This window comes from Anser cygnoides, chromosome 3 (assembly GCF_040182565.1).
Source record: "Anser cygnoides isolate HZ-2024a breed goose chromosome 3, Taihu_goose_T2T_genome, whole genome shotgun sequence".
Classification (NCBI taxonomy): domain Eukaryota; kingdom Metazoa; phylum Chordata; class Aves; order Anseriformes; family Anatidae; genus Anser; species Anser cygnoides.
Window position 1 is genome coordinate 112,812,411 of NC_089875.1, and position 24,330 is coordinate 112,836,740.

The 24,330-nt window shown below is 48.1% G+C and overlaps 1 protein-coding gene across 3 annotated transcripts; it reads left to right on the forward strand.

The window, feature by feature from the left end:
- Positions 1 to 405: 405 nt before the first annotated feature.
- On the forward strand, positions 406 to 20,285 carry LOC106044663 (b(0,+)-type amino acid transporter 1-like). Of its 3 annotated transcripts, XM_066995004.1 has the most exons (7): positions 443 to 1,424; positions 2,638 to 3,722; positions 4,975 to 5,108; positions 8,908 to 9,037; positions 10,683 to 10,807; positions 11,205 to 11,292; positions 13,212 to 14,970. In XM_066995004.1, exons 2-7 carry the CDS (start codon positions 2,979 to 2,981, stop codon positions 13,443 to 13,445), a joined length of 1,455 nt encoding a protein of 484 aa, XP_066851105.1. In that variant the 5' UTR covers positions 443 to 1,424; positions 2,638 to 2,978; the 3' UTR covers positions 13,446 to 14,970. The 3 variants fall into 3 exon arrangements, with proteins under 3 accessions (XP_047931233.2, XP_066851105.1, XP_013050285.2); XM_048075276.2 differs by lacking the exons at positions 11,205 to 11,292; positions 13,212 to 14,970 and adding an exon at positions 19,747 to 20,285 and having other exon boundaries at positions 406 to 1,424; XM_013194831.3 differs by lacking the exon at positions 443 to 1,424 and having other exon boundaries at positions 2,181 to 3,722.
- Positions 20,286 to 24,330: the final 4,045 nt, after the last annotated feature.

The following is a 24,330-nucleotide window of genomic DNA, read 5'->3' on the forward strand; positions in this document are numbered from 1 at the left end:
TAATGACATTGTGGAGAATTTTCATCCACGAATCCAGTATGCTGTCTATTTGTGCTACATTAATTTTTAAGAACTAATATTTATTGTAGGATTCCTTTTTAATCTATAATGCAAGATATAAAAAACTAATGTAGAGTGAGCCATATTTTACTGGACAAAGCTGCTTTATTGTTCAGAGACCAGTAGATGGCAACCACCCATCGCAATGTCAAAGGTACATGAAAAGTGAGAGTTGCTTGGGTAGCAGATTTATTGCACAACAGCTTGAAGAACAAAGTTTTGCTACTCCCCAGAAGGGGAAAGCAGTATTTTATTTTCACTCCTGATCATACACTTTTTTTTTTTTTTTTGAAGTGGAGTGGTGAGGTGCACTTTTATATAGCCAGCTTTGACAAATGCATTGATAATTGTGCCAATCCATTTGGCTAAAATATCTTATGGCTACTCCACGCTGCTGATACCTGCCAAAAAATGAATGAAGTCAATGGAAAAAAAATCCAGAGAAGTCAGACTGTCTCAGCTTCAGCAGGAATAGCCTCAGGTTCTTATCATGATTAATTAGATTCATTATTACCTTAGGTAGCAGCAGTTAGAACTGAGTAACAAAGATCTTGGGATTAGAAATAGATTCCCTTTAGGAACTGACTGAGGCTATTGACATACCAATTAATTAATCCGTGTTATCTGAGTGGTCTTACAGAAATTTTGACATGATCAAGTTTGAAGAAATTCAGTTTCTACAGCATTAGATTAGAAATCCTTTATTTGTACAAGCAAGAACTGCAAAGGTTTGAAAAGCTCCTCTCAGCTCCTTCACAGAGCTTTACATTTCTACTTCAGAAAAGATCCTTCATTAAAACAGGAGAACAGTTATTGAAATAGTTCTGTAACATGACCAGAAGGGTGCTTAGCTACCAGTAGTCACAATAAGTTTTCTTTCAGCATTGATTTAGCCATGTTTTGTGAATACATTTTCAGATTGGATCAATATACGTAATATATGTATGGATGCACACAGAAGTAGAGTGTCTACTGTGCAGAAAAAAAAATCAGGCCTTTAGACCTCTGAAGGATTTCACTGTCACCTAATTTTAAAAAGAATATGCTACAGATAGCTAAACCAGCTAACAAGACAAGCACTCTCACTTAGTAGCAGTAAAACAAAATATTCTGCCAAATGTGCCTGCTTTCAAGTTTTCCAGCACTTTGCAAACCATTAACTTGAAAGGCATTAATTTGCATCCTTGCAGTACAAGGTGCATACATTTATTCTCAGAACTCACATCTTTACTGGAGAGACTTAAAAAACTTATTTGATACAGATAAAGTAACTTTTCATTTTTGTTAAAGCTACAGTGTGATCAGCTGTGAATTTTTATAAGTGACTTTGAAATTATGACTATCAAAATGGGATCCATTTCCTGGTGAGTACTAGTGAGTTGGTATTAGGAATAATATCTAGCAAAAAGATAAACTTTTTTCATGATTTTCTTTGTCTGATAATAAGATTTATACTGAAAACCTACCTTTTAATGAGATTTTCTTTTTTTTTCTTTTTTCTTTTTTTATCTTTGAAGAAATTAAAACCTGAAGCCTGATGCTAAAATTTATTCTACCTTATTTGCTTTAGCATGAAAAATCGTATGAATCATATACCTTGTTTTTCTTACGGGTGCATGAGTTTTGTTAAGAGTCCAAGAGTTATCCGTAGAAAACTGCAAAGCTAAGAAGATTATTTCATGAAAATAAAAGCAGAGAAAGAGAAATCTAAATGATTTAGAAGAGAAGGAAATTTTAGACAAACAATAAAAATACTTCTCTATTTATATTCATGCTGTTTTTAGCTGGAATGGTTGAGGACAGATAGTTTTAAAGATTCAAGGTCTGCTGTGTCTATGAAGGGCTGAGGAAGGTCTTGCCCCTTCTTTCTGGCATCTATCACAACAGCGGTCTGAACAAGACCACCAGGGACAGTAAGTCTCCTTCTTTATGGTTGCAGTCAGGAAAGTTTACTCCATGTCCAAAGGAATCCATATGGACGTTCCCTTCTGCTCAATGCTTCGCACATATAACAGATCACAAAACACATCCTCATGCGTTGTAACAATCTTCAGATTTCTAGCAGAACCCTCCCCAAAGTCAAAAAACTTATGTTAGGTAAAAAGTTGCCAGTGGCATTGCCAAACGGTTGCGCTTCGACATTTCTCTTGAGCGTGCAATGAAATGTGTATATGATGAGCGGCGACAAAATCCTCTGATGATCATGGTCTGGTAAGAGTCTTCATACCTCATGGACACTGGCAAAAAGGGCCCATAAAAATTCATTTGTTGCCTCTTCACTCTTCCCCTGTGTCTTCTGAAATTTGGAAAAGCCAGAACTGCCCCAGGTACTCTGCAAGAAAGCAGTGTCTGGATTGTTGCTAGCAGAACACTTCTGCGTCTTTGATTAAGACACTGGAAAGGTTCCTCGCTGAGCGGAGCCACAGCGTGCTGGGTGGCAGGCTTGTTAGGGTCACGTTATAGTGGGGAATGAAAATATGATTCAGCACTGAAGGAGGTGCTTGAGCATTGACTTTGAAACGAAGAATAAAGTACAGATTTGCAATGGGATTTTGCTTATCTTATATTTTGCTTCAGGTGCCATTTGAAGCATAACTTAAAGGAGAGGCAATCAGGGACACAGTCCGGTGAGGTGCTGCGTGATCCTGAGGTGGTGCCGAATGCTCTCCATTCCCATTGCTTGTAACGACAGCCAAAGATCATCAGACTTGGCCGCATCTGAACCATCATAAATTAGCGAGATAAGACGGGTAATGAAAGAATGCAAAACAAGGAAAGCGAGTTTGTATTTCTTGACAGTGTTCTGTGTGACTCTTGTAATTATTAACCTAACCCTAAAAGCCTGAGGTAGTTCTTACTCAAATGACTCAGTCTTATTCCACACTTTCTCTGAGGAAACATCTCCCAACAGGTCCATAATGAGGAAAAGGAAGACAACACATTCACCTCATTCACCCGCAGATCCGAGTGAGGGAAGGGAGAAATTGAGACTGAAGCAAGAGGTCGGCCTGATTAGCGGGGTGTCGTTAATTGCAGGCACCATGATAGGCTCGGGGATCTTTATGTCCCCCGAGTGGGTGCTACATCACATGGGGAGCCCTGCCAGCAGCCTGCTTATCTGGGCAGCGTGCGGTGTCCTGGCCACGTTCGGGGCCTTGTCTTACGCTGAGCTTGGAACCGTAATTAAAGAGTCTGGAGGCGAATATATTTACATCCTGAGGATTTTCGGTTCTTTTCCTGCTTTCCTTTTCGCCTACACTTCTGTCATCCTGGTGAGGCCAGCTGGTTTGGCGGCTGTCTGCCTGAGCTTTGCTGAGTACGCCGTTGCGCCCTTCTACCCGGGCTGCTCCTCTCCGCAGGTTGTCGTCAAATGTGCAGCTGCCGCCTGCATCCTGGTTTTAACTATCATCAACTGCCTCAACGTGAGGCTGGCGACGTCTATCATGAACGTTTTTACAGCTGCCAAACTCCTGGCTTTGTTAGTGATCGTGGTGGGCGGGCTGGCGCTGCTGGCCAAGGGACAAACTCAGAGTTTTCAGAATGCTTTTCAAAACACGACCGCGGGGATCGGGACGGTCGGGGTGGCGTTTTATCAGGGACTCTGGTCCTACGATGGCTGGAACAACCTGAACTATGTAACCGAGGAACTGAAGAAGCCTGAGGTGAGCGAGCTGGGTTTTACTTGCTTGGTGCTGCTGCTAATGTGTTTGTTGCTGTCCATTAGCGTGTTAAGAGGGGTAATCAAGGGATTAGAGCTCAAGGAAAGACTGCTGAGCTTCCCTCCTGTTTTTTTTTTGTTGTTGTTCTGGGGCAGGACACCTATGGATGTGTCTGGAAAGGTTACAGGGTCTTTAATCAATTTAGCATCCTACCCACAAGAAAGCACTGCCTAAGTAGCTGGGAAAAAAATATCTTGGGGATGAGCTTTTGTCTTAGAGTTCAGAGGACAGCACTCTGGACACCTAGACTTATGCAAAAGAAGCACTGCAGCCTCTCTTCTGCTAAAATTCATAAAGGTTTCTTAACACCAAGTATTCCAAAAAAAGATTTGATCTATAATGTGTCGTTCAAAAACCACTTCTTACTCCTTGTTGCTTGGAGGGGAACTTTAGAGAAAGTCGAGCCTCACTGGAGAGGGAATCTAAGTCTGTGAACAACCCGTGTCTTCAAATATCTGCGTTTTGGGCATTGTTCTGTCTGTGGTATAGGCAGCGAAGTAGCTCACTCACATTTCACAGCAGCCCTCTCTGTGCCACAGAGATCACAGATCAGACACTACAGCAGCGTTGACCCTCTTTTAGAAAGAGCTGTGTGAGTGCAGCAGGTATAGACCGTGCTTGTGCAGAGCACATGATATTACAGATTAAATGAAAATATGCAGTTGAATATTAATCTAAATGGCAGCAAAGATCCCAGAGTCACGTGGCACTTGCTCCCAAAGGACTGTGTGCACTGATACTGAGACCTTGGCAGGGTGGAAGCCACAGCATAAGGAATTGCCATATCTTGTCCTACAGTGAGAATAGGGAATGCAAAAATTGATATTTCAGGTTTTTCAGGTTTTTAGACATACAAATTTGCTTTGTGATCACCTTGCTAGGTTCTCTTTTCCAGTGCTTTCGTCTGCATAAAGCAGTGTTTGCTGATTTTTGTGAGCCTTAAAATGGTCCGTGGAGTTCCAAGATAATATCCTATCATTAAGAAAAACAAAATTCCTTCCTAGAGCAAATTTTCCGTGTGCTGCCCAGCTTTGATTTAGCCCTTAGAGTTGTTAAATATGATGCAACACCCACTTCAGTGGGATGTTCATGGGAAGATGTATCACATCAAGAGCCGTAACACGCCAACAACAAATAAATTGATATTAAAACAACCAAGAAGCTTCTTCTAACACTGTTGTCACCCCTTTTCCAGGTGACCCTTCCCAGAGCCGTGATGATTGCTATTCCCTTGGTTACCTGCCTGTACTTGATGGTAAACGTGAGTTACTTTGCAGCCATGACTCCGTCTGAACTGCTGACCTCGGGAGCTGTGGCTGTCACTTGGGGGTGAGCTCTGCTTCTGGTAACAAAGCAGCCAAAGCAGTCTAACAAAACATGGGTTTTCCCCTGAGTTTCAGGAGATTTAGGTGCTGTTCCCAGTGGGAATGGAAGCAGACAAGGAAGCATGCTGACATGCGGCTCCCTGTCACCTTCAGAGCAGCAGGTAGCCTTCCCTGACCAAAGACCAAGCTGACCAGCCCCGTCTGGCCCATGGTCTCCGAGGTCTGCCAAGACGTGGTGTTCTGCAGAGCCCCCCTTGCTCCCCATCCCCACTCATTTACACTGGGAAACTGTGGCTCCCCTCCAGCCCATGCTTTTCCCTGTGGCGAGTGGCTGTAAAGAAAGGGTGAAGAGCACCAGGAGCATCTCCCCCGAAACAGTGAGGATGCAGTAAGGGTATTATGGTGGTTTCACCCTGATGGGCAGCCAAGTTCCACCACACCGCTCTCTCACTCCCCCTCCTCAAAGGAACAGGGAGAAAAAATATGGTGAAGAAAAAGCTCATGGGTTGAGATAAGGACAGGGAGATCACCAACCAGTTATTATCACAGGCAAAACATACTCAGCATAGGGAGATTAATGTCATTTATTGTCTGTTACTAACAGACTAGAGCACTGAGAAACTGAAAGCAAACTAAAACAACCTTCCCCCCAAACCACCTTCTCCCTCCTCCCCTTGAGCAGTGCAGGAGAACAGGGAATGGGAGCTCTGGTCAGTCCCTGACGCTTTGTCTCCGCCTCTCCTTCACGGTCCCTCCCTGCCCCTGCTCCCCGTGGGGTCCCTCCCACGGGATGCCGTCCTTCCCGAACTGAGCCTGCGGGGGCTGCCCACAGGCAGCAGCTCTTCAAGAACTGCTCCCACACGGCTCCGTACCACGGGGTCCATCCCCCAGGAGCAAACTGCTCCAGCACGGGTCCCCCACGGGCGGCAGCTCCCCCCAGACCCCCTGCTCCTGCGTGGGCTCCTCTCCACGGGCTGCAGCTCCGGCCCGGGGCCTGCTCCTGCGGGGGCTCTCCATGGGCCGCAGCCTCCTCCAGGCCACATCCACCTGCTCCACCGGGGGCTCCTCCACGGGCTGCAGCGTGGAGATCTGCTCCGTGTGGGACCCATGGGCTGCAGGGGGACAGCCTGCTCCACCAGGGGCCTCTCCACAGGCCGCAGGGGAACTGCTGCTCCGTGCCTGGAGCACCTCCTGCTGCACTGAGCTTGGGGGCTGCAGGGCTGATTCTCTCACACTTTCTCACTCCTCTCTCCCAGCTGCAGTTGCACAGTTTTGTTGTTGTTGTTGTTGTTTTTCCTTCCTTCAAGCTGCTCTCCTAGAGGCCCAACCAGTGTCACTCCCTGGCTTGGCTCTGGCCAGCAGCGGGTCCCTTTGGAGCCGTCTGGAGCTGGCTCTGATCTGACATGGGGCAGCTGCTGGGCTCTGCTCACAGAGGCCACCCCTGCAGCCCCCCCGCTACCAAACCCTTGCCATGTAAGCTCAGTACAAGTGAATATCCAGGCCTGGGGACTGGGAAATGTCCCACATTTTAAGCATTTCCAGAAGAGTGGAGAGAACAATGTGCTGCCCCACCAAAGTAGCAGCAGTGGTTTGGGAGAGACACAAAAGCCAACTGGGTTAATCCTCTCCACTCAGCACCTGGAAATTAGACCAGACCAGAGTGTGTTGGTTCAATTTCCCCATCTGCTTAGAAATTGTTTGCACCTTCCATCGACTTGAAGTGTTTAGTGATGTAGAATAGGCTCTGTGTGCAACAAGGATTTTAGGATAGGAAGGAAAGGACTGTTATGAGAAATGTAGGCAGCAGTGACTTTGAGCCATCTGATATTCCCACCAGAATATCCAAACTCAGTCTAAATATTTCCAAGGACACAGAATCTATGATATCTATAAATGAGTTTGGCAGAAACGATGACACATTATATCCAGAGATGGTATAGCTGCTCATCCTCTTCCTAAAAAGTCAGCAGTGGCTTTGCCACAGTTGTGCATTTCGCAAGATCTCCAGTTTGAAGATCTGAACGAGCTCTTGTGTTCTCTAACAGCCTTTCATGTCATTATAAGCAGGAGCTTTTAAAGGCCTAGTGCTTTGTTTGAACAGGTTACAAAGCCTTACTAAGCCGCAGTGTCATGAACTTTGTCTGCACTTCCTTTCCCATCATTCCTGATTAACAACTTATTTGTGAGCTTCCTCCTTTTTAACACCTCTCGTTTTCCTGCCTGATTAACCTTTTCACCCCAAGAGCACAATTCAGGAAGAAACTTTGAACTAGCAACTGGAAAGCTGGGCACTCAGAAGCCTGGGGGACAGGTGAATAGCCACTGGCTAAGGAGGGTGTAATGTTTGTGGTTCATGAGCAAGAGGGGCAGCTATTCAGGCCATTAAGGAAGGAGAGGAGGAGCATAAAGAAGCCAGAGGAGGGCACTTTACATTTAAATGCATTTATTCTCCATGTAGTGAGGAAATTGCTAGATCGAAACATTGTTTAGAGGTGAGAAGCGCAGCCAGAAAATGGGCTCACAAAACTCTCCCCAACAAGTCTTTGGTGCCAGTGATTTAACAGATCTCAGTTCACTTATATGAAATTGTTCATGGGAGCCCCCGTAGTTCATTTTGAGAGCCCAAGCAGCGGAACACTAATCTCAGAAGTGCAAAATACCCAATTGCTAAATATTTTATTACAAATTTTGTGATATAAGTTGTATTCCCCTGAGATCTTGAGGTTATGGAGTCTTGCGATCATGTGAGATGCCCAGATTCCATCATTTTGAAAAAAGGAAATTTTCAGTTCTCTATGACAAGTAACTTAATAACTTGAATCCCAAAGGCCCATAACCCAGATATTAAATTTATATATTATGTTTTTGAAATTATTATGGTACATAAGCTGCTGCCATAATGTTGGAAAGCCCAGCTCTTGATTTTTGAACATTTGGGATTGGTGATATTAAAAAATGCTACATAAGGCTTAAAGTCACACAATTCAGATGGAAATCTGTCCTAAAAAAAAAAAAAAAAAAAAAAAGAAAGAAAAACACTTTCAAACTTTGGATTTTTGCCAATTTGATGAAGACTGTGTTTGTGTGTTTGTACATGTATGTGATAATTACCCCAAACTACCAGCACTTATTACTCAATTAATATTCTTCGTGCTGCTTCATTCCTAAAGACAGGCTTCACTTCTAGGTGAGAAAATTACATATCCTCGAAATATTTGTAGCCCTGCTACTTCTTCTGTTCTGAAGAAAGCAAAGTGCAAATGTCTGAGCATGTTCTAAAACCAAACTTCTGAAATTCAAACTATTGCTTTGGTTCTAACCTGGTTCACAGAACAGAAATAAGTGCATGTGAGATTAAAGGGTTAAATTCTTATGCCTGTTGGGGAAGGGGTTATAATGCAGGATATTTTTTCAGCTCTGGTGGTAATGGTGTTTCTGTATTTTCCATTCTAATATTGTTGGCGCTAAAAGCGTTTATCCTCAGGATTCACACCACAGCAAGCGTACACACACAGAGTGAGTTTTGTGTTTTGTGACAGCTTTGTACACCATTGCAATGTAGACTGATTTAGATGTATATATACCAGGCAGGAAGCAAAGCTGCCTTTTCTGGATGAGACGAACAACTAAATATTATGGGAATGGAGAGAAGGCTTTAAATCATTAGAAAGACTTTAGGGAAAAAAAATTAAAAAAAAACTTTCAGTGAAAATAATGGAGAGAAGAAACCTGTCTGGTTCTAGGATGTGTATCCAGTACACCTGTATGCTGGATGTTATGATGTGAATTGTTTCCCACCTCAGGGACAAAGTCCTGGGCCGCTGGGCATGGCTCATCTCCCTGTCGGTGGCACTGTCTACGTTTGGCTCATCGAACGGCACGTTCTTTAGCGGAGGCCGCGTGTGCTACATTGCTGCGAGGGAAGGCCATATGGTAAGGACCAAAAAAGGGGGTCTGGTTTGCTTTGAGCAACTCTTATCTTCTTGTGACACTAAATCAGAAAGGAAAACACCGCATGCATTCAACTGGTAGAGCAATAGCTCTTCAGTGGTTTATTTATCGATCAAAGACATTCTGCCCCATCCTTTTGTAGTATAGCATATACATTCACTCCTGACTTTCTTCTCCAGTCACATAAGTTCAGAAAGCTTCTGTGGAAAGACACATGGCTTACATCTAGCTTGGATTTTAAGAACAGCTTTGAAGCAAACAACTGTGGTACTGCTCTCCAGGTAATACTGAGCTCACCAGCTTGTCCCAGGGGTGTTCCAGGCTTCCCCTGGGGTGGTCCAGTTCAGTTACAGCAAAGGATATCTCTGTCACTCAAGCTTCGTAGCAATTGCAAGGTGACACTGATCCTTGAATCTTCCCTAGCTGGGGTTTTTAATTAGTCTCATTAGGTGGGGCCAAATCCAGACAAAAGAGCAGACTTCAGCGGCCTGCCAGTCCCTGTGGCAGCTGGCTGGGACTTCCCCGGTCCCTCTGGTAGCCAGCCCGCCCCTGGCTCCCAAACCACTTCACGTGCCCACCAGCTAACCTGCCTCGATCGTCACCATCGATCACACACTCGTGTGATCACCCACACTCAGTCTGGTTGCTGGCACGGCGGACATGTAGGCCTCAGCCTCCAGGCCCCCCGCACTACACCTGCGTCTTGGCTCCGCTTCGCCCTGTCAGAGCTTGAGCTGAGCTGCCTCGAGGCATGCTGTGCCCTCCATTTCTGCTCAGGGGCAAAGGATACCACTCTGCATCAGCTCCACTCCTTTGCACAGGAGGGAATCTTTTACAGATATGAATGACTGGGGTGGTGGCTTCTCTCACCGGTGACAGTGTCTGCTGCATCGTGGCAAGCTTTCTGCCAGGCAGTTCACAAAATTGTGGATATGAATGTGACCATACCAACCAACCATCCCTCTTGCCCCATTTCTCTGAGCTTTAGCGGAAGTACTTGGATATATTTTGGTTGAAAATTAAAATAAAACAAGAAACCTTTCCATTACATTAACCTTTCCAAGAAACATTTCCAAACCTTTCCAAACCTTTCCAAAAGAAACCTTTTCCAACCATTCCTTGCTTCACCAATGAAGCAAGAAATAAAGAGGCTAGTAATCCTCTCCACGTTCTGGAGCAAATCCTGGTTTGCTTTACGGTTGGCTGCATGTATATATTGGGAATAGTTTTTTCATTTTCCAGTCAGCCCAGGACAAGTCCCAGACCAAGGTGACGGGGGGGCAGATGAGCAGGGCCATGCGCAAGGCCAGGCCACTTTCCTGGTGATGATCAGGAAAGCCCCGGGTTGACTCAGCCTTCATCTGTCACGCTGGTAGTTTGAAAACCTCATCGTGTTTGCCTGAACTGAAGCCAATCTGATAGGAAATCAGCGAGACACGATAAAAATATCCTTGAGGGGGGTCCGTGTTTACATTCCTTGGAGCCGAATGGCTTTTATATCACGGTGCTCGCTTGATGATTAAGAGTGGGTCTGGCTGCAGGCAGAACCCCCCCCAGCTGCCGAGGGGATGGGTACGTGTCTGCGCGAACGTGACGTGACCACACGCTGTTGTGCTTTGGCTTGCAGCCAGACATTCTGTCCATGGCTCACGTGCGATGCCTCACGCCCTCCCCTGCCCTGCTGTTTACATCCGCTATGTCTTTGGTAATGATAATGTCAGGAAACTTCACCAGCATCGTGAACTTTTTCAGGTAAGCGCAGCGTTTCTGTTTGCATCCCTTGTAGCCCCGGTTCTTGGCATTGTTTTGGAAGCTTATTTGTTTATTATTTTTTTCAACCCGGGCTACTGCCTTCTGACCGATATCGGGGAGGGAAGCAGGGAAAAGGGCTTAAGAACCAGCATCTTTGCAATGCATGAATGCTTCTGTCACTACAGACTTAACTGGATGTGATTCATCCTCATATTGAAATGAATCTGCAATATTCGGGTCATTCTAAAGTTCTCATTGTTTGTGCTGGAAAGGAAATGAATGCAAGAACTACTACATTTATATCAATATTCTCCTTTTTAATTGGAGATAGTGACACTTGGGATATGCAAGGCAGGACTGACATTGCTGTATGATCTCACCCCATTTTTTTTTCCAGCTTTATAGCATGGTTTTTCTATGGCATGACTATTTCTGGCCTCCTGTATTTAAAAATCAAGAAACCAGAACTGCCAAGATCTTATAAGGTGAAGTAATAATGTGAACCCCCCCCCAACCCTTTTCCTTGATTGTCCGAATGAAGGAGACAGCATTATGAGGAAAGGAAGAGCATTGGGGTTAGTTGTCTTTGGCTTTAATGTGGTTCCTTCCTTTTTTAATTTCACATTTTGTCTCAGAAAACTCTACACAGGGCGAGGTAGTGTGAGTGTGCAGGCATAAGTCATGTCTGAATTCTCCGTCTTGGTAAGCTAATAACGCATCGCCCTCTCACTGTGGAAAATATATCTACCATATCCTCTTCTTTCCTTCAAAATTTAAGAGAAAAATTTAGGATGATTCTGATCAGCAACACAAACACCTGGTTACACTAGGAGAGCTCAGTGACACTCCTCAGAGGGTAGCCCAGGTGTGAGAGCCTGGCCGAAGAGAGAAAACTCAGCCAGAATGCCCCGAGTCCTTTGTCATGGCCGGGGGACGGGTTTGCTCTCCACAAACCAGCTTAGTGGAAGGAAATCAGGAGTTACCTGCTGGAAGGAAATCAGGAGTTACCTGCTTTATCTCAGGTGCCATGAGCGAGTTGAGTTGCAGGGCCTCCTTTGCGACTGAGGGAAATACTTCTGCAGGAAAGATCCCGGGAACAGGAGGCTCAAGAGACTGTGAGGGTGGGACAGCGGCTTTACCCTGGGACAAGCCGAATGAGCACCCTCATTTTCGTGGGGTTCCTCTAGGTGATAGATGACAGGCTGACACTGCCAGGCTGCATGAAGCAATAGCGAGCGTCCTGCAGGGCTTAGCATGATGAAGAGCAGTGCTCCGTTAGGCCTTCCTGTCACCCGCTCCTGTGGCTCTGTCCTGCGACTCGGACGCGGGGTGAGGACGTCCACCCGACCTGTTGGCTGAAAGGGCTTCAAGCAGATGAAGTTCTGTTTCTGCAGGAACGTTTTGTGTGCTGTATAAAACTCCCAGCACCCTCCAGGCCAGTCCCCTGAGGGTGCAAGTCTTCTGCAGCCTTTGGCTCGATGGCCTGGCTCTTTCCTCAACTGGAAGCAGCTCAGGTCTGAAGGTCCCAGTTCAGCTGGCAACTTACGGCTGATGTTCTGCAGAATCTGTATGTCTGCTGCAGGTTTATGTCTAAGGAGGAAGATTTCCCTTGGTTTGAAGACAATCAGATTAACTAGCAATTTGCCCAAAGTGTTAGGACACTGAGGGAGGAGAGTGGGGCATCCCACTAGCAGGTGAAGCCAACAAGCAGGTCTTCTCCATGCTCCTGCAGCTAACCACAAGCAACATTTTCTTTGTTTTGTTTCAGTGCCTTTGGGTTGGACAAAAGGCACAAAAGTAAAAAAATGGAAAATCCCAGCTTGGAAGTTCAGTTTTTCACTTTGTGAAATCATTTTGTCGTGTGAATTCACTAGCCTTTGAGGGAGGAAGGCTTCAAATTTAGATGCTTTATGACCAGACTTAGAGAAATAGCCTCTGAGGTTGCTTGTCCACCTGTCTGTGAATGTATGAAAAAAACCTTTTGCCCAAGGGTGCTAAGACTCAATTATGTGATTTTTGCTCATTGCTGTGCAAAAGGCACAAAAAAAAATGTTTTGTGTAAAAAAAAAAGGCTTTGTATACAGCTCAGGTTTGGGATACAAACCTGAGTAGTATGGGGAGCAAGAACAGACCTGGCACTAACAAAGCAGTTTGCATCTTCAGTTCTGGGAGGTCAGGGAAGACAAGGGGTTAGGGTATGTGGTGGTGGTGTAGCTCTTGCAGCCCTGCAGCCAGCTTAGAAAGGAGTGGGCTGGGAAACAGGATGCCCGGATTAATTGGGATTTCTGGATAATACCTCAGGCTGCAGCAGAATTTCAGCTAAAAAGCCTTCTGCACAAGTTTCAGGGTTGTCCAGACCCACAAGGATTACTTGAGTCTTTATTCTGATGTTTTGCTTTCACAGGTCCCAATTATCATCCCCATAATTGTGCTGATGGCAGCCGTGTACCTGGTGTTAGCTCCCATCATCGACCAACCCCAGATTGAGTTCCTCTACATCGTTCTGTTCATTTTCAGCGGCGTCATTCTTTATTTCCCCCTGGTGCGCTTCAAGTGCCACCCCCGCTTCTTACAGCGAGTCACTTTACATCTCCAGTTGTTCCTGGAAGTTGCTCCGACTGCTAGGGATGCAAACTGAGATAATGTCCTCCTGGCGTATGGCTGCCTGTCCCTCCTGCTTTATTCCAACACCGTGGTTTCCAAGGCTCAGGAATTAGTCTCCTGTGAGAGAGAATGAAGAGAATGCAAGTGTCACCAAAATGTTTAGTTGAGAGGGTCTAGACCCATGACTCCTCACATTTCCTTAACATTTTGAGCACATATTTTCCCCATTTTCATCTCTCCCTTGACAGATTACATTCAGATTCCAAAGGCATACATTTTTTAGTTTTCCATCCTGAGAAGAGCTGTCCATCCTGAGCAGATCTAAATCTTAGCTCTTATATTTTAAGGCAACAGGCAACAGAAGACTGACAATGAAATATTATTCCTATAGCAGGCTGTGAGCCTAAGCCATTCCTGGCAATGCCTTTAATTATTTCCACCTAGCTCTGCCCACTGTGCCGCCAGGGCTTCTCAAATTCTAACCCACTTCTAACACACTGCAGTCACTGTAGTTTCCCATTTTCCTGAGTCTCAACCCTTTTCCTCTTGTTATAGGGGCAAGAGAAACATTATATGCTGTTTTCTTTCCGTTTGCCCAGATTGTTTCTGGATGGGGCCTGTCCTGTCATAGACTAAAAAGGTGTTAGTCCCTAAAATGTCTCGTTGTGTCTCAAAATTACAAATGTTGCTCAGGTCAACTTTTTGTCAGCGTTTGCTCTGCAGACCCGTACTGAGCACTGCGTTCCTGGAACAGGGTCACTTGATCCTCCAGGCCTCCTCCCGCCCATCCCAGAGCTGTGTATCTGATTACAATCTCACTCTGCAACGCCACACCTCCTGTTCCTCTGATACCAGCAGCTACAGAAATGCAACAGATAATGGATTCTGGCAGTTATTGTCTTTTTTGGAAACGATCTCTGTTTCTTTGACTTATTTATAGAGCCTGCCACGTGGGGCTGTGTTTCCTTGAAGATCCACAGTCCATATGCAAAAAGAGGGAAGTTTAAGGTTCAACGTGCACAATGTTTGTGTCTTTGGCCACCTATCATTGCATACCTAAGTAAAATCAGGCTTGGTCTTGTTCACGCAGTTCTTGTGGAACAGGAGTTATTGCCCCTGCTTGATGTTGTGGATGTGTAGTGTACTACAGAAGGTGAGCGGATCAAAGGATGGATCATGCCTTGCTCGAAGTCACACAGGAAATGTGTGGAAAATATGGCTGTTTCTCCCAAAGTCCAGTCAAGTGTCTTATCTTTAGCCCATCCTTTCTGTGCACCAGTGACATATGAATAATAATAAAGAACCCAGATAGGCTGAGCACTTTCAATGAGTAGCCTTTATATATTACTGCTTCGTATATAGATGAAAGGGAGCTGAAAAGCTGCAAGTATCACATTTTGCACCAACTTTCTTTTCTGTAGATAACATTGTAATGAAGTGTTCTTTTTATTTATGTTGCCTAGGGTTTACAAGCACAGGTGCTTATAATGCCAAAAGAAGAGGCTGAAAGCTCAGAGAATGTGGCAAGATGATTACAATAAAATGGACATTAAAATGAAGTGAGTTGACGTGGTTGTTTCTGTTTTTCATCCAAGAAGAATAATTCTGTAGAATTTTTGCTGCATGAACATAAACAATCAGCATCAAGCTCATCTCTCCTTGGATGGGAGGTTTAACTACATGCGTGGGTGCTTGTATGTGCGTATACTCATTTTTCAAAATGATTGCTTATTTATTTCAACCCCTTCTCATGCAAATCAGGGTTTCTCTTTCCTTCATCAGATATTTTTAATAGAAGTGGCAGGGAGAGGCAGCGCATCCTTGCTGCTCATTACTACAGCACGTAACAAACGGGACGGCAGGCAGAGCTCTGTAGCTGCTGTGTGTGCAGGTCATGATGTGAGACCACGTTGGCCCCGTCTGCCCAAGAGCTCCAGATCCCTGTGACCTCTGCTTAGCCCCTTCCTTCACAGGCCCTGAGGAGCAGGAATGTCAGCAGTGCCCCCAGTGTAATCATCAAATCTTCACTCCACCTCGAGAGGGTGCAAAAAAATCCTCCTCTGACGATTTTCTGGTAAGCGCTGCTCATGTGCCCAGGTTCAAGTGGTTGTCATCGTTTGGTTGAGGAGAAATTTCCCCTTTGGTGATAGAGCAGAATCTGCAAAGATTTTCATTTTCCTCTGTTGCAGGTACACAGTTAACCTGGTTGAATTAACTGGATTTATCTTATCAGCTCACTGCCTGTGCAGAAGGTTTGGTGTCCAGTCCCTCCTGCTCTTTCCTGGGATATGGGGAGTAACCGAGGCCTCACTGGAGCCCCCAACAGTGCTAACTTGCTCTCTAGGTCATCTTTAGGGCTTTTAGCATCTTTAGCATCTTTAGAGCTCTTTGCTGTCCCCTCTCCAGTTTCTCCACCTACATTTTGAACTTGGAAGAGGTCAGAAAATGGGATGCAACATCCCAGTGTCGAATCTATGGTGATACTATTGTCCCTTGATCTGTGTTTCTCCTCCCGTAGCACACTGTGGGTGACCCTGGCTTTTTTCAGCCAGTCACTTCCCAGCTGCTGGTGCTTAGGGACATGGTTTAGTGGGTGACATCGGTAGTAGGGTGATGGTTGGACCAGATGGTCTTGGAGGTCTTTTCCAACCTTGAGGATTCTGTGGTTCTATGATTCTATGATACATGGGGTTGTTCCACCCCAGATGCAATGCTCATGCGTCTCATTGCTCAACTGCAGGAGGTATCTACTGGCTTCATCCTCAAGCGTCTCCATGTCCCTGTGGACTCGAGCTCCACCATTTGGTGTGCCAGCCAGTCCCTCCAATCTAGCACCATCCACAACTTGCTGAGCCCAAGAAGACAGTGAACAACACGGGCTCCAGGTTCAACTCTTGCATCACCAGCTGCTGCCCAGAAGTCAAGATAATCTAGCCTTAGCCCTTATTTTATACAGTCGATGCCAGTATTAGAAACTTTGGATGGGCTCTGGTACATCTCCCCAACAGGATGAGTCAGTTTACAGTTTAGTGGGAGCTCAATCTTGCGCTTTCTTGACTAGCTAGCTGACTATCATCAGGGTCTTCGTGTATGTGACTCATTCCTCTTGAAGGAATGATTTCTGCTAAAAAAGGATTCAGATCCACAGTCGTGCAATAAATGGGTGGTCTTAGCTTTGTGAACTAGCAGCGAAACTAACGGGTAGCACAGCAGCCCATCTGTTTTTGGTATCAAGCTACCATGTTAGATTTGTCCTTTGTAGCAGTGAACCCTACGGCTTGAGTGTCTGACAGATAAACGATCATCTTTTTCTTCTAAAGGTTAGTCATTAATTCTTACTGTTTAATTTCATGGACTGTGCCCTGGCTTACATACAGTGAGGCAATGGCGGAGCTGAGAAAAGGGAAAATGAGAAGTAGATGGAAAGAGCATTCTTGTATGCACGACTCTTGGCTTGTATGTCTGAACTGCCTACATAAAAAACAGATGTGGACAACACCTAAGCAACAAAGACGCATGCCTGGAAGTTCAGAAATGCCAGAATAAAGGTTATTGGTTCAGCAGGAGTTCCTTTCCTTTCTGTTTTTGCATTCTGGCCTATCAATTAGAGCACAATGTAATTTTTCCATGTCACCTCTGTGTCCCTAACAAGTAGAGCAACAGTCCAGTATTTTGCCTGGTCCTGTTGTTCGGTCAGTTGTTGTCATACTTCATTGTCCATCCACGATTCTTCTGAAGCAACAGCTCCAAAACAAGCCAGATTTTCAGCAGGAGGTGTGAGCTTGGGCAGAAGAAGGCATCAGCACAGTCCCATTGCTCCTGATTTAAGGATCAGAAATGGCCCTTAAAAATCCCCCACAGCCTTCTCCAGCTTCCCAATGGGATCTCTCAAGCCGCTCTGCCCCAGCACCAAGCCTTCCTGCTCCTCCTGCCCAGCGCCTGCCTGCTTCTCCCCTCTCATTTTGTTTTTAGTTTGCTTTGTGCAAAAACATCTTTCCTCAGATTTGCAATGCAAAAGACCCCTGCAGGCGACTCCGAAATGCTTTTCTCAGGAGGAGACCCGAGGTGGGGCTGAGGCAGGGGTCGGGCGGTTGCAGAGCTGCGGGGATGAAGGTTCCCCACGGCACACAAGAGGGTGATGAGGAGGGAGGTGGGCAGCGTGTTCATTGCACAGCCTCAGGTTAAAACCTCGACGTCCTTAGGTTCTGCTTTGGGACGGTGCGGAGCTGCAGAGCCCAAGCTGTGGGCAACCACCCCACCGCCTCCAGCCAGCTGTTGGAGCGAGGGGCGTTGGTCTGGCAGCTGAAAGCCGTGCAGATGATTTTGCAGAAGGAATAGGCTCCGGCAGATGGCAGTGGCATACATCTGATGAAGTCCTCAGCAGCATCAGCCTCTCCCCCCATGCCTGCAGCAGGCAGGCATGGCAGAACAAGCAGCGAGGCCGTGCTCAGCCCCGCAGGAAGGCCCAGGGAGGAATTGTCTCCATGCCTGTTGTTTCACGGCACTCCCCCAGAGCCCTCTCTGGGCACCCACGGTACAGTTCGGCAGGTGTTAGCCCCAGTGCTTTCTGGCTTCGAGCAGCAGCAGTCAGGAAGGAGGACAGTTTCCCAGCCTTAAATCCGCAGGAATTCTTACGAAGTTGGGCGAATTCATGGAAGCTGAATTATTCATGCCCTCAAAATATAAGCATTCCCCTGCCATGCTGGAAATCCGGATGAGATGCTTTTGTGCAGGATGCCCCCCGAGGTTCTCTGCTTTCGTGGCACGCTCTGCAAACCCAGCTTGGTGCCTCGCCTTGAGATGGAGCTGAGCAGCCGAGGGTGGCGGGAAGCCGACTTTTTCATTCCCCTGTCCTGATGGCAGACAGCACGTGGGATAGTGGCTGAGGACCAGTTAGATGTAAATTTTCTGTAGATGGTGCTCTAGCTGAAGACCGGTGGCATTTGTTTGGTTTGTCTGTGGTTCGCAGCACAGAGAAGCGGTGGCTGTGAGTCGGGGTGTGCATTTTTCGAGGTGCTGCACGTATGCAGAAGCAGTCTCAAAAATAACTGTACACACAAACAAAATCTGTATTGTAAAGCTTGCAAAGCAAAGGAGGCATGTAAAAGCGATATACTTGTTCTCTTTTGTAAGAGGACATAGAAAAGAAAGCACAGAAAGAGCAAAAGCTTTGGTTGTGTGCTCTGAAAATGTTCTCGGCAGATGTAGTAAGCCGGCCACGAATGCATTCGCTCTAGCTAATTAATTCACTACAAGTACCGTGAATATTAGCAGGTTTCTGTGACCTGGTAACGGTGCTGTTTCTTTTTTACTACTCCAAGCAGTGAATTCTCCAGGGTTACGATGCATGATCTGGCTTTTCTCCAGCCCCTGCCCTGGGACGCAGGCTGTCCCCTGGGATGCTGAGCACCCCTGGTAGGCTCCGTGCTGAGCAGGGCCACGGGCCAGACTCTGTGCGGGCGGCTTCGGCTTAGACTTGGGTTCCTTCCTGGGGTTTGCCTGGTGGTGAACGTGCAGCCTGAAGAAACCAGGAGAAGGAGGAGGAAATGAGAACAGGGTGAACCTGGGAGAGTCCCTGGGAGAGAAGGACACGGAGACGGAAGAGCCAGAAGTCTGTCGGAGCTGGGACAACGCCACAACCTGTACTGCTGGGGGGGGGGGGGAGGTTCCTGATAGAAGGAGAAAAAGGGTATGGTGAAAACCAAGGTATAAGGGGTGGAGAAAACACCCTGGCACTGCGTTATCCATGGCTGAGGAGAAGAGGAGGAACAGCCACAACCACGGGTACCACCAGAAACCCTAACCTGGTGTAAGGTCCACCCCATTTTAATCGCAAGGGGCAGGATGTGGGGGGCTGGCTCCAGCCTGCTGTCCTGCTAGAGGCTGCGAAATGGGATCCAGCTGCGTCCTCCAAATGCCTTCCTTCGGAAGGAGGTTTTCCCAGGTCCTGCAGTTGGGGTTTCTCTGGTGGCATGTGGCCACTTGGCTTCCCTCCAGCTCCTGGCCATCAGCTTCCTGCAGGAGCTTCAGCCAAAGCGCTGCCCTCCCTGCAGCGACCGTGGCCAGCCCCGAGTTTCCTCTAGAGTCTGGAGCCCCGCTGCATTTACCTAAGCTGCTGCTTCACAGCACGCAGAAAGCAGAGCAGGGAGCCGAGGGTGGAACCTGGGTTCCTTATGGGTTCCCTGCCCCGTGCCAGAAATTATTACGAAATGTTTATTGACTGCAGTGAAAGAGCGCTGCACGCAGAGCTCAAGCAGCAGTCCGTGTGGCCCGGCGTTTCAAATCTGTTGCCTCAATATTATTCCAGCTGCCAAAATGTATTTTTTTTCTCCCAGGCAACCTGAGGGGCCCTCACAACTCGGGCCCATCTCTGGGAGACCGGCGGTGCACATGGAGCCCTCCGTCTTCACAGGCTCCCCAGAGCACGTGCGGTTGCTGCATCCTGCTTTTCCAGACATCTCCCAGCAAGAGCACTGGGTGGGTTGCACGTAACCGAATATCAGCGCTGTGTCATCGTGTATGTTTATTCAGTGCGTTCAGATTTTCATACGTTAGTGCAACAGGGAAATTCAGCAGGGACTTCACTCGGGGAAAAAGAAATGTTGCCTGGGACTCCAAGGCTGAGGAATTTAAATCAAAATCTCTTTCAATAAATGCAACCCATTAAGAGTCTCTTGATTGTCTATTTGAATATTTCAATTTAAAACGCTACTTAGAAAGAGTAAATAAAATATTCTTCACTTCTGCAAATTAAATTTATCTGCAGTTAAAGTCCATTGAGAGCTACCCCATGGGTGAATTTGCCCTACATCTCATTTCTGCCCTGGGGTGTTTTCACAGCAGTCTGAGTCATCCAAAGCTCCCAAGCTGAATTAATTCCTGCCGCTTTCTGAATCTCACAGATGATGTCCCACAGACAAAGCCACGTCTGTGATTCAGAGAAGTGCTGATTAATACTGAGCAGGAACGAGCCGGGCACCGCTGTTTGTTCCTGGCCGTCTCCAGCCGGCTCTCTGGAGCCTCCGTGGCTTTCTGAAGACCACAAGAGCTTCCAGACAGGGCTGGGGAGAGGCAGAGACCCAGCAGAAGAGATGTGGAAGCCACAAGTGGTGGCAGAAGGGTCCCTTCCTCACCCCAGGAGCCAGCCCCAGCCCCACAGCTTCCAGCACTCGGCATGCCCTGACCAGCAGTACTGCTCTCTAAGGCACCCCCAGGTCTTCAACCACGGCTGCTCCCCCTGCAAACCCAGCCACGTTCCTCGCTCACGTGCGTGGCCACGGTGTGTCACCAAGCTTCAACCCTGCTGAGGACTCCATGGGTTTGGCTCCAGCCTCTGCAGCCCACCCTCGCCCTGCAGGGAAGGTTTCTGCTTTGTGCTTTGCCTGCTGGTGAAGCACCGAGCCCGGTTAGGAGGTTGGAGACCTGCCGCCAGATGTTTTCCAGCCACTGCTGCAGCACTGCTGGTGAAGGGGAACCTGCTGGAGCCTGGCATTGCAGACAGGAACCGTGGGAGCACCCCCAGCACTTGCTGAGGGTTGCCAGAGCCCTCCGGGGCAGCTGGAAACCCCATGTGGCAACACGAGGTCCTCTGCACCCAGCGAGCTGTGCCTCGGGGTTTCTCGCATCCTCCGTGCGCTTGCGGGGCATTGAGGAGCTGCAGGCAGCAGCGGGGACGCCTCAGGCAGCTGGATTTTTTTGGAGTTTTTGACTGGAAGCATTTCACATGGCACATAGAGCAAGTCCTGCCGTGCTGGGGCTTGGCAGCCACGCAGCAGGTGCCCGGGCAGCTCCCCGCGGCGGTGGGGCGGCTCTCCGGTTGTGCTGTGGCACAGAGGCAGATGGCGCCTTCAAGAAGATTAACAGCACCGAACCCCGTTTGCCAAGAGCCTATTGATTTTCCAGAAGGGTAACAAATTTCCTCCTTATGTACCAGCAACGAGCCTGACATAATTTGCTGTATAGCGGGAGGGAAATCGGCTTTCGGTGTGATTTAGGGAGGGCTGTGCTGCATCCAGACACATAGCAATATGATCTTTCTCGAGTGCTGTTACACACCGCCTTAACATTTAATTAGAAATAAATAACAGTTATGTTCAGCGCTAATTTGTAGCTGAGTTAGAGGGCAGGCCGAATGCCAGGATCAGGTCCTGCACTGGGTGGAAGGCTTCCCAGTGAGTCACGGTGAGGAGGGAACGGCCCTGGGCTCTTCCTCTGCCTGGGGGTCCCTGAGATCAGGTGGCTGGCCATGCAGAGAAGCGATAGGAAGAAGTGGTGCTGGCACTGAATTAACCTCTTTTCTCGACAGATTGAGGATCTGGGAGGTCCTCTGGTTAGCAGAATACGCCAGACTTGATGACTTGCCTTTTGTCTTAGAGTATTTACATTGTGGACAACCAGCAGTTGAGGACAAAGACCTTAGCACCACCAGGAGTTCCTCCTTCTCCTCTTGGGAGGTTCAGCCCCTTGTGATAGGTGCTGTACAAACACCTAACAAAGAGATGATGCTGAGTTTGTCATCTCATCTCTTGATCCATAGAATCATAGAATATCCTGAGGTGGAAGGGACCCACAAAGATCATCAAGTCCAGCTCCTCTCTCTGCACAGGACCACCCAGAAATCAGACCGTGGATCTGAGAACGTTGTCCAAAGGCATCTTGAACTCCGGCAGGCTCGGTGCCGTGACCACTGCCCTGGGGAGCCTGTCCCAGTGCCCGACCACCTCTGGGTGCAGAACCTTTCCCTAATCCCCAGCCTGACCCTCCCCTGTCCCAGCTCCATGCCGTTCCCTCGGGTCCTGTTGCTGTCCCCAGAGAGCAGAGCTCAGTGTCTGCCCCCTGCTCTCCCTTGTCCACATGGATATCAGCAAAGAAGTGTGTCAAAAAAGTCTAAAATTTGTTCCAGAACCAGAGAATAACAGAATGGCTGAGGTTGGCAGGGATTTCTGGAGTTCATCTGGCCCATCCCCTGCTCCAGCAGGGACACCCAGAGCAGGGTGCCCAGGACCACGTCCAGGCGGCTTCTGAAGATCTCCAAAGAGGAGACTCCACAGCCTCTCTGGGCTCCATCACCCACCCAGCATAGAAGTGCTGTCTGATGGTCAGAGGGAGCCTCCTGTGCTCCAGTTTGTGCCCATTGCTTCTTGTCCTGGCCTCACGTGGCAGCAAGAGGTCCTCTGTGGTCAGTGAGCTGCCTTGTGGTTTCTCATATCCTCCACGTGCTCCAGTCTCTTCATCTCCTTGGTGGCCCTCCACTGGAGTCCTTCCAGTATGTCCAGTCTCCCTTGTAGTGGGGCGCCCAGACCTGGACACTCTACTCCATGATATTCCCTTCCTTACCACAGTACTCTTTTTCATATCTGCTTACTTACAAAGCTGAGTCTGTCTTGTGAAGGCAATCTAGCTGTCTGGGCTGAAGCAGAGAAAACAAGTCTGGTTTTGAGCCGTTTCGTGCCACTCGTTCCTGAGACCTTCACTTGGGTCCTGCTCCGCCCGTGGCCCCGGGGCTGACCGGGCCTTGTGGGCCTCAAGCTCTGGTTGTGCCCTTCCTCACCACACTGAGGTGAAGAGAAACAAAAGTCTGAGCTGCCTCCCCCGTGTTTCAGAGCGCTGTCATCTGCTGGCAATTTAGTACCAACGCAGCATATACCATGTTAACGGCAGGTCACTGGAAATGTACCTGGACCCATTTGTCGTTTTTAAAAGCAAAGCAGTGCTTCTGTGCAACGTTAATTTAAATTTGACCTCCTGCAGAAAACTGGTGGGCAGAGAGCCTTCCAAAAGATGCATTTTTATGAGCTCTCTCTTCCACTTCTGCCCGCTGATAAATATTTATGTAGACTTTCCCTGCCAAAGGCCTTAAACGCGGCCACATTTCATTTCCTCCGTGGGAAAGCAGTGGCAAGGAGTGGTCGGTGATGGACTGGGCAGCGGCAGGAAAAAAAGCCCCAAAGCACCTCCCCACGGTCACAAGGGAGTGCCCACAAACACGGAAAACAGTGGCACAGCGCGGGGAGGAACCCCAGTAACCTGTCAGAGACACAAGCCCCCAGCCCAGCCCCTCCCTGAGGGACTGGTTACAGGTAGAGGGAACAGTTACAACCTTTTGGGACGCAGGATGGGGCGCAGAGGAGAGGCACGCAGGGGTCGCACAACACACTGTGGGATGTTTAGAGGGGGAAAGGGAGGGGCCCGGGTGGTTTGGGGAGGAACAAGGGTGGGAAAACAGAGCAGCGAGGGGATGAAAGGAGCCAGGAGCATGTGAGGAGCTGGCTGGTCGGTATGCCTGGCCGTGCCCCGTGCCTGGTGAGCAGGGCCTGCCTTCTCACTGCTCTCTGCTTGGGTGAGGGACTTGATTCTGTGTGTGGGCGTGTGTGTGTGTACGGAGACCTGGGTGCCAGAAATCCAGGTCGGGCCCCCCAGTCCCAGGGCCACACGCCAGAAGTGCATGTGGAGAGAGCGGAGCGTGTGCGTGCAGAGAGCTGGGCTCCATCTGCTTTGCACCATCCTTTGTGTGTGTTTGTGCCAGAGCTGCCTGGGGACGAGAGGATCCAGGGGCCAGCTACTGCACAGGCCGAGTGTCCTGGGCCAGCTAGAGGGATCCACGCCACACACACCTCTCTATAAGCATATATTTTTTTCATCACTGGGCTTTCATTCTGACCCTGAGAGCAGAAGGGTAGTGTTGCCTTGTGTCTGTGTGTGCTGAGCGTTTCTGGCTGGCCGTGTATGTGTGTATATACGTGCTGAGTAAGTGTGTCCATGGGCTTGGGCCTGCTGGGTGAACACACTCGGCCTCGCTGCCAGATGGAGCTGGGGCGCGGAGCTGCAGCAGCCTCACCTCTGTCGGGCCGCTGGGCTCGGCAGGCTGCGACAGCGATGTGTTCGCTTGGGTCGAGGTTGGGCTGAGCCGAGGATAGTCT

Coding starts and splice junctions, on each gene's coding strand:
- LOC106044663 (XM_066995004.1), top strand. CDS start 2,979: ATGAGGAAAAGGAAGACAACACATTCACCTCATTCACCCGCAGATCCG. Junction 3,723..4,974: donor AGGAACTGAAGAAGCCTGAG/GTGAGCGAGCTG, acceptor CCCCTTTTCCAG/GTGACCCTTCCCAGAGCCGT. Junction 10,808..11,204: donor AGCATCGTGAACTTTTTCAG/GTAAGCGCAGCG, acceptor TTTTTTTTCCAG/CTTTATAGCATGGTTTTTCT.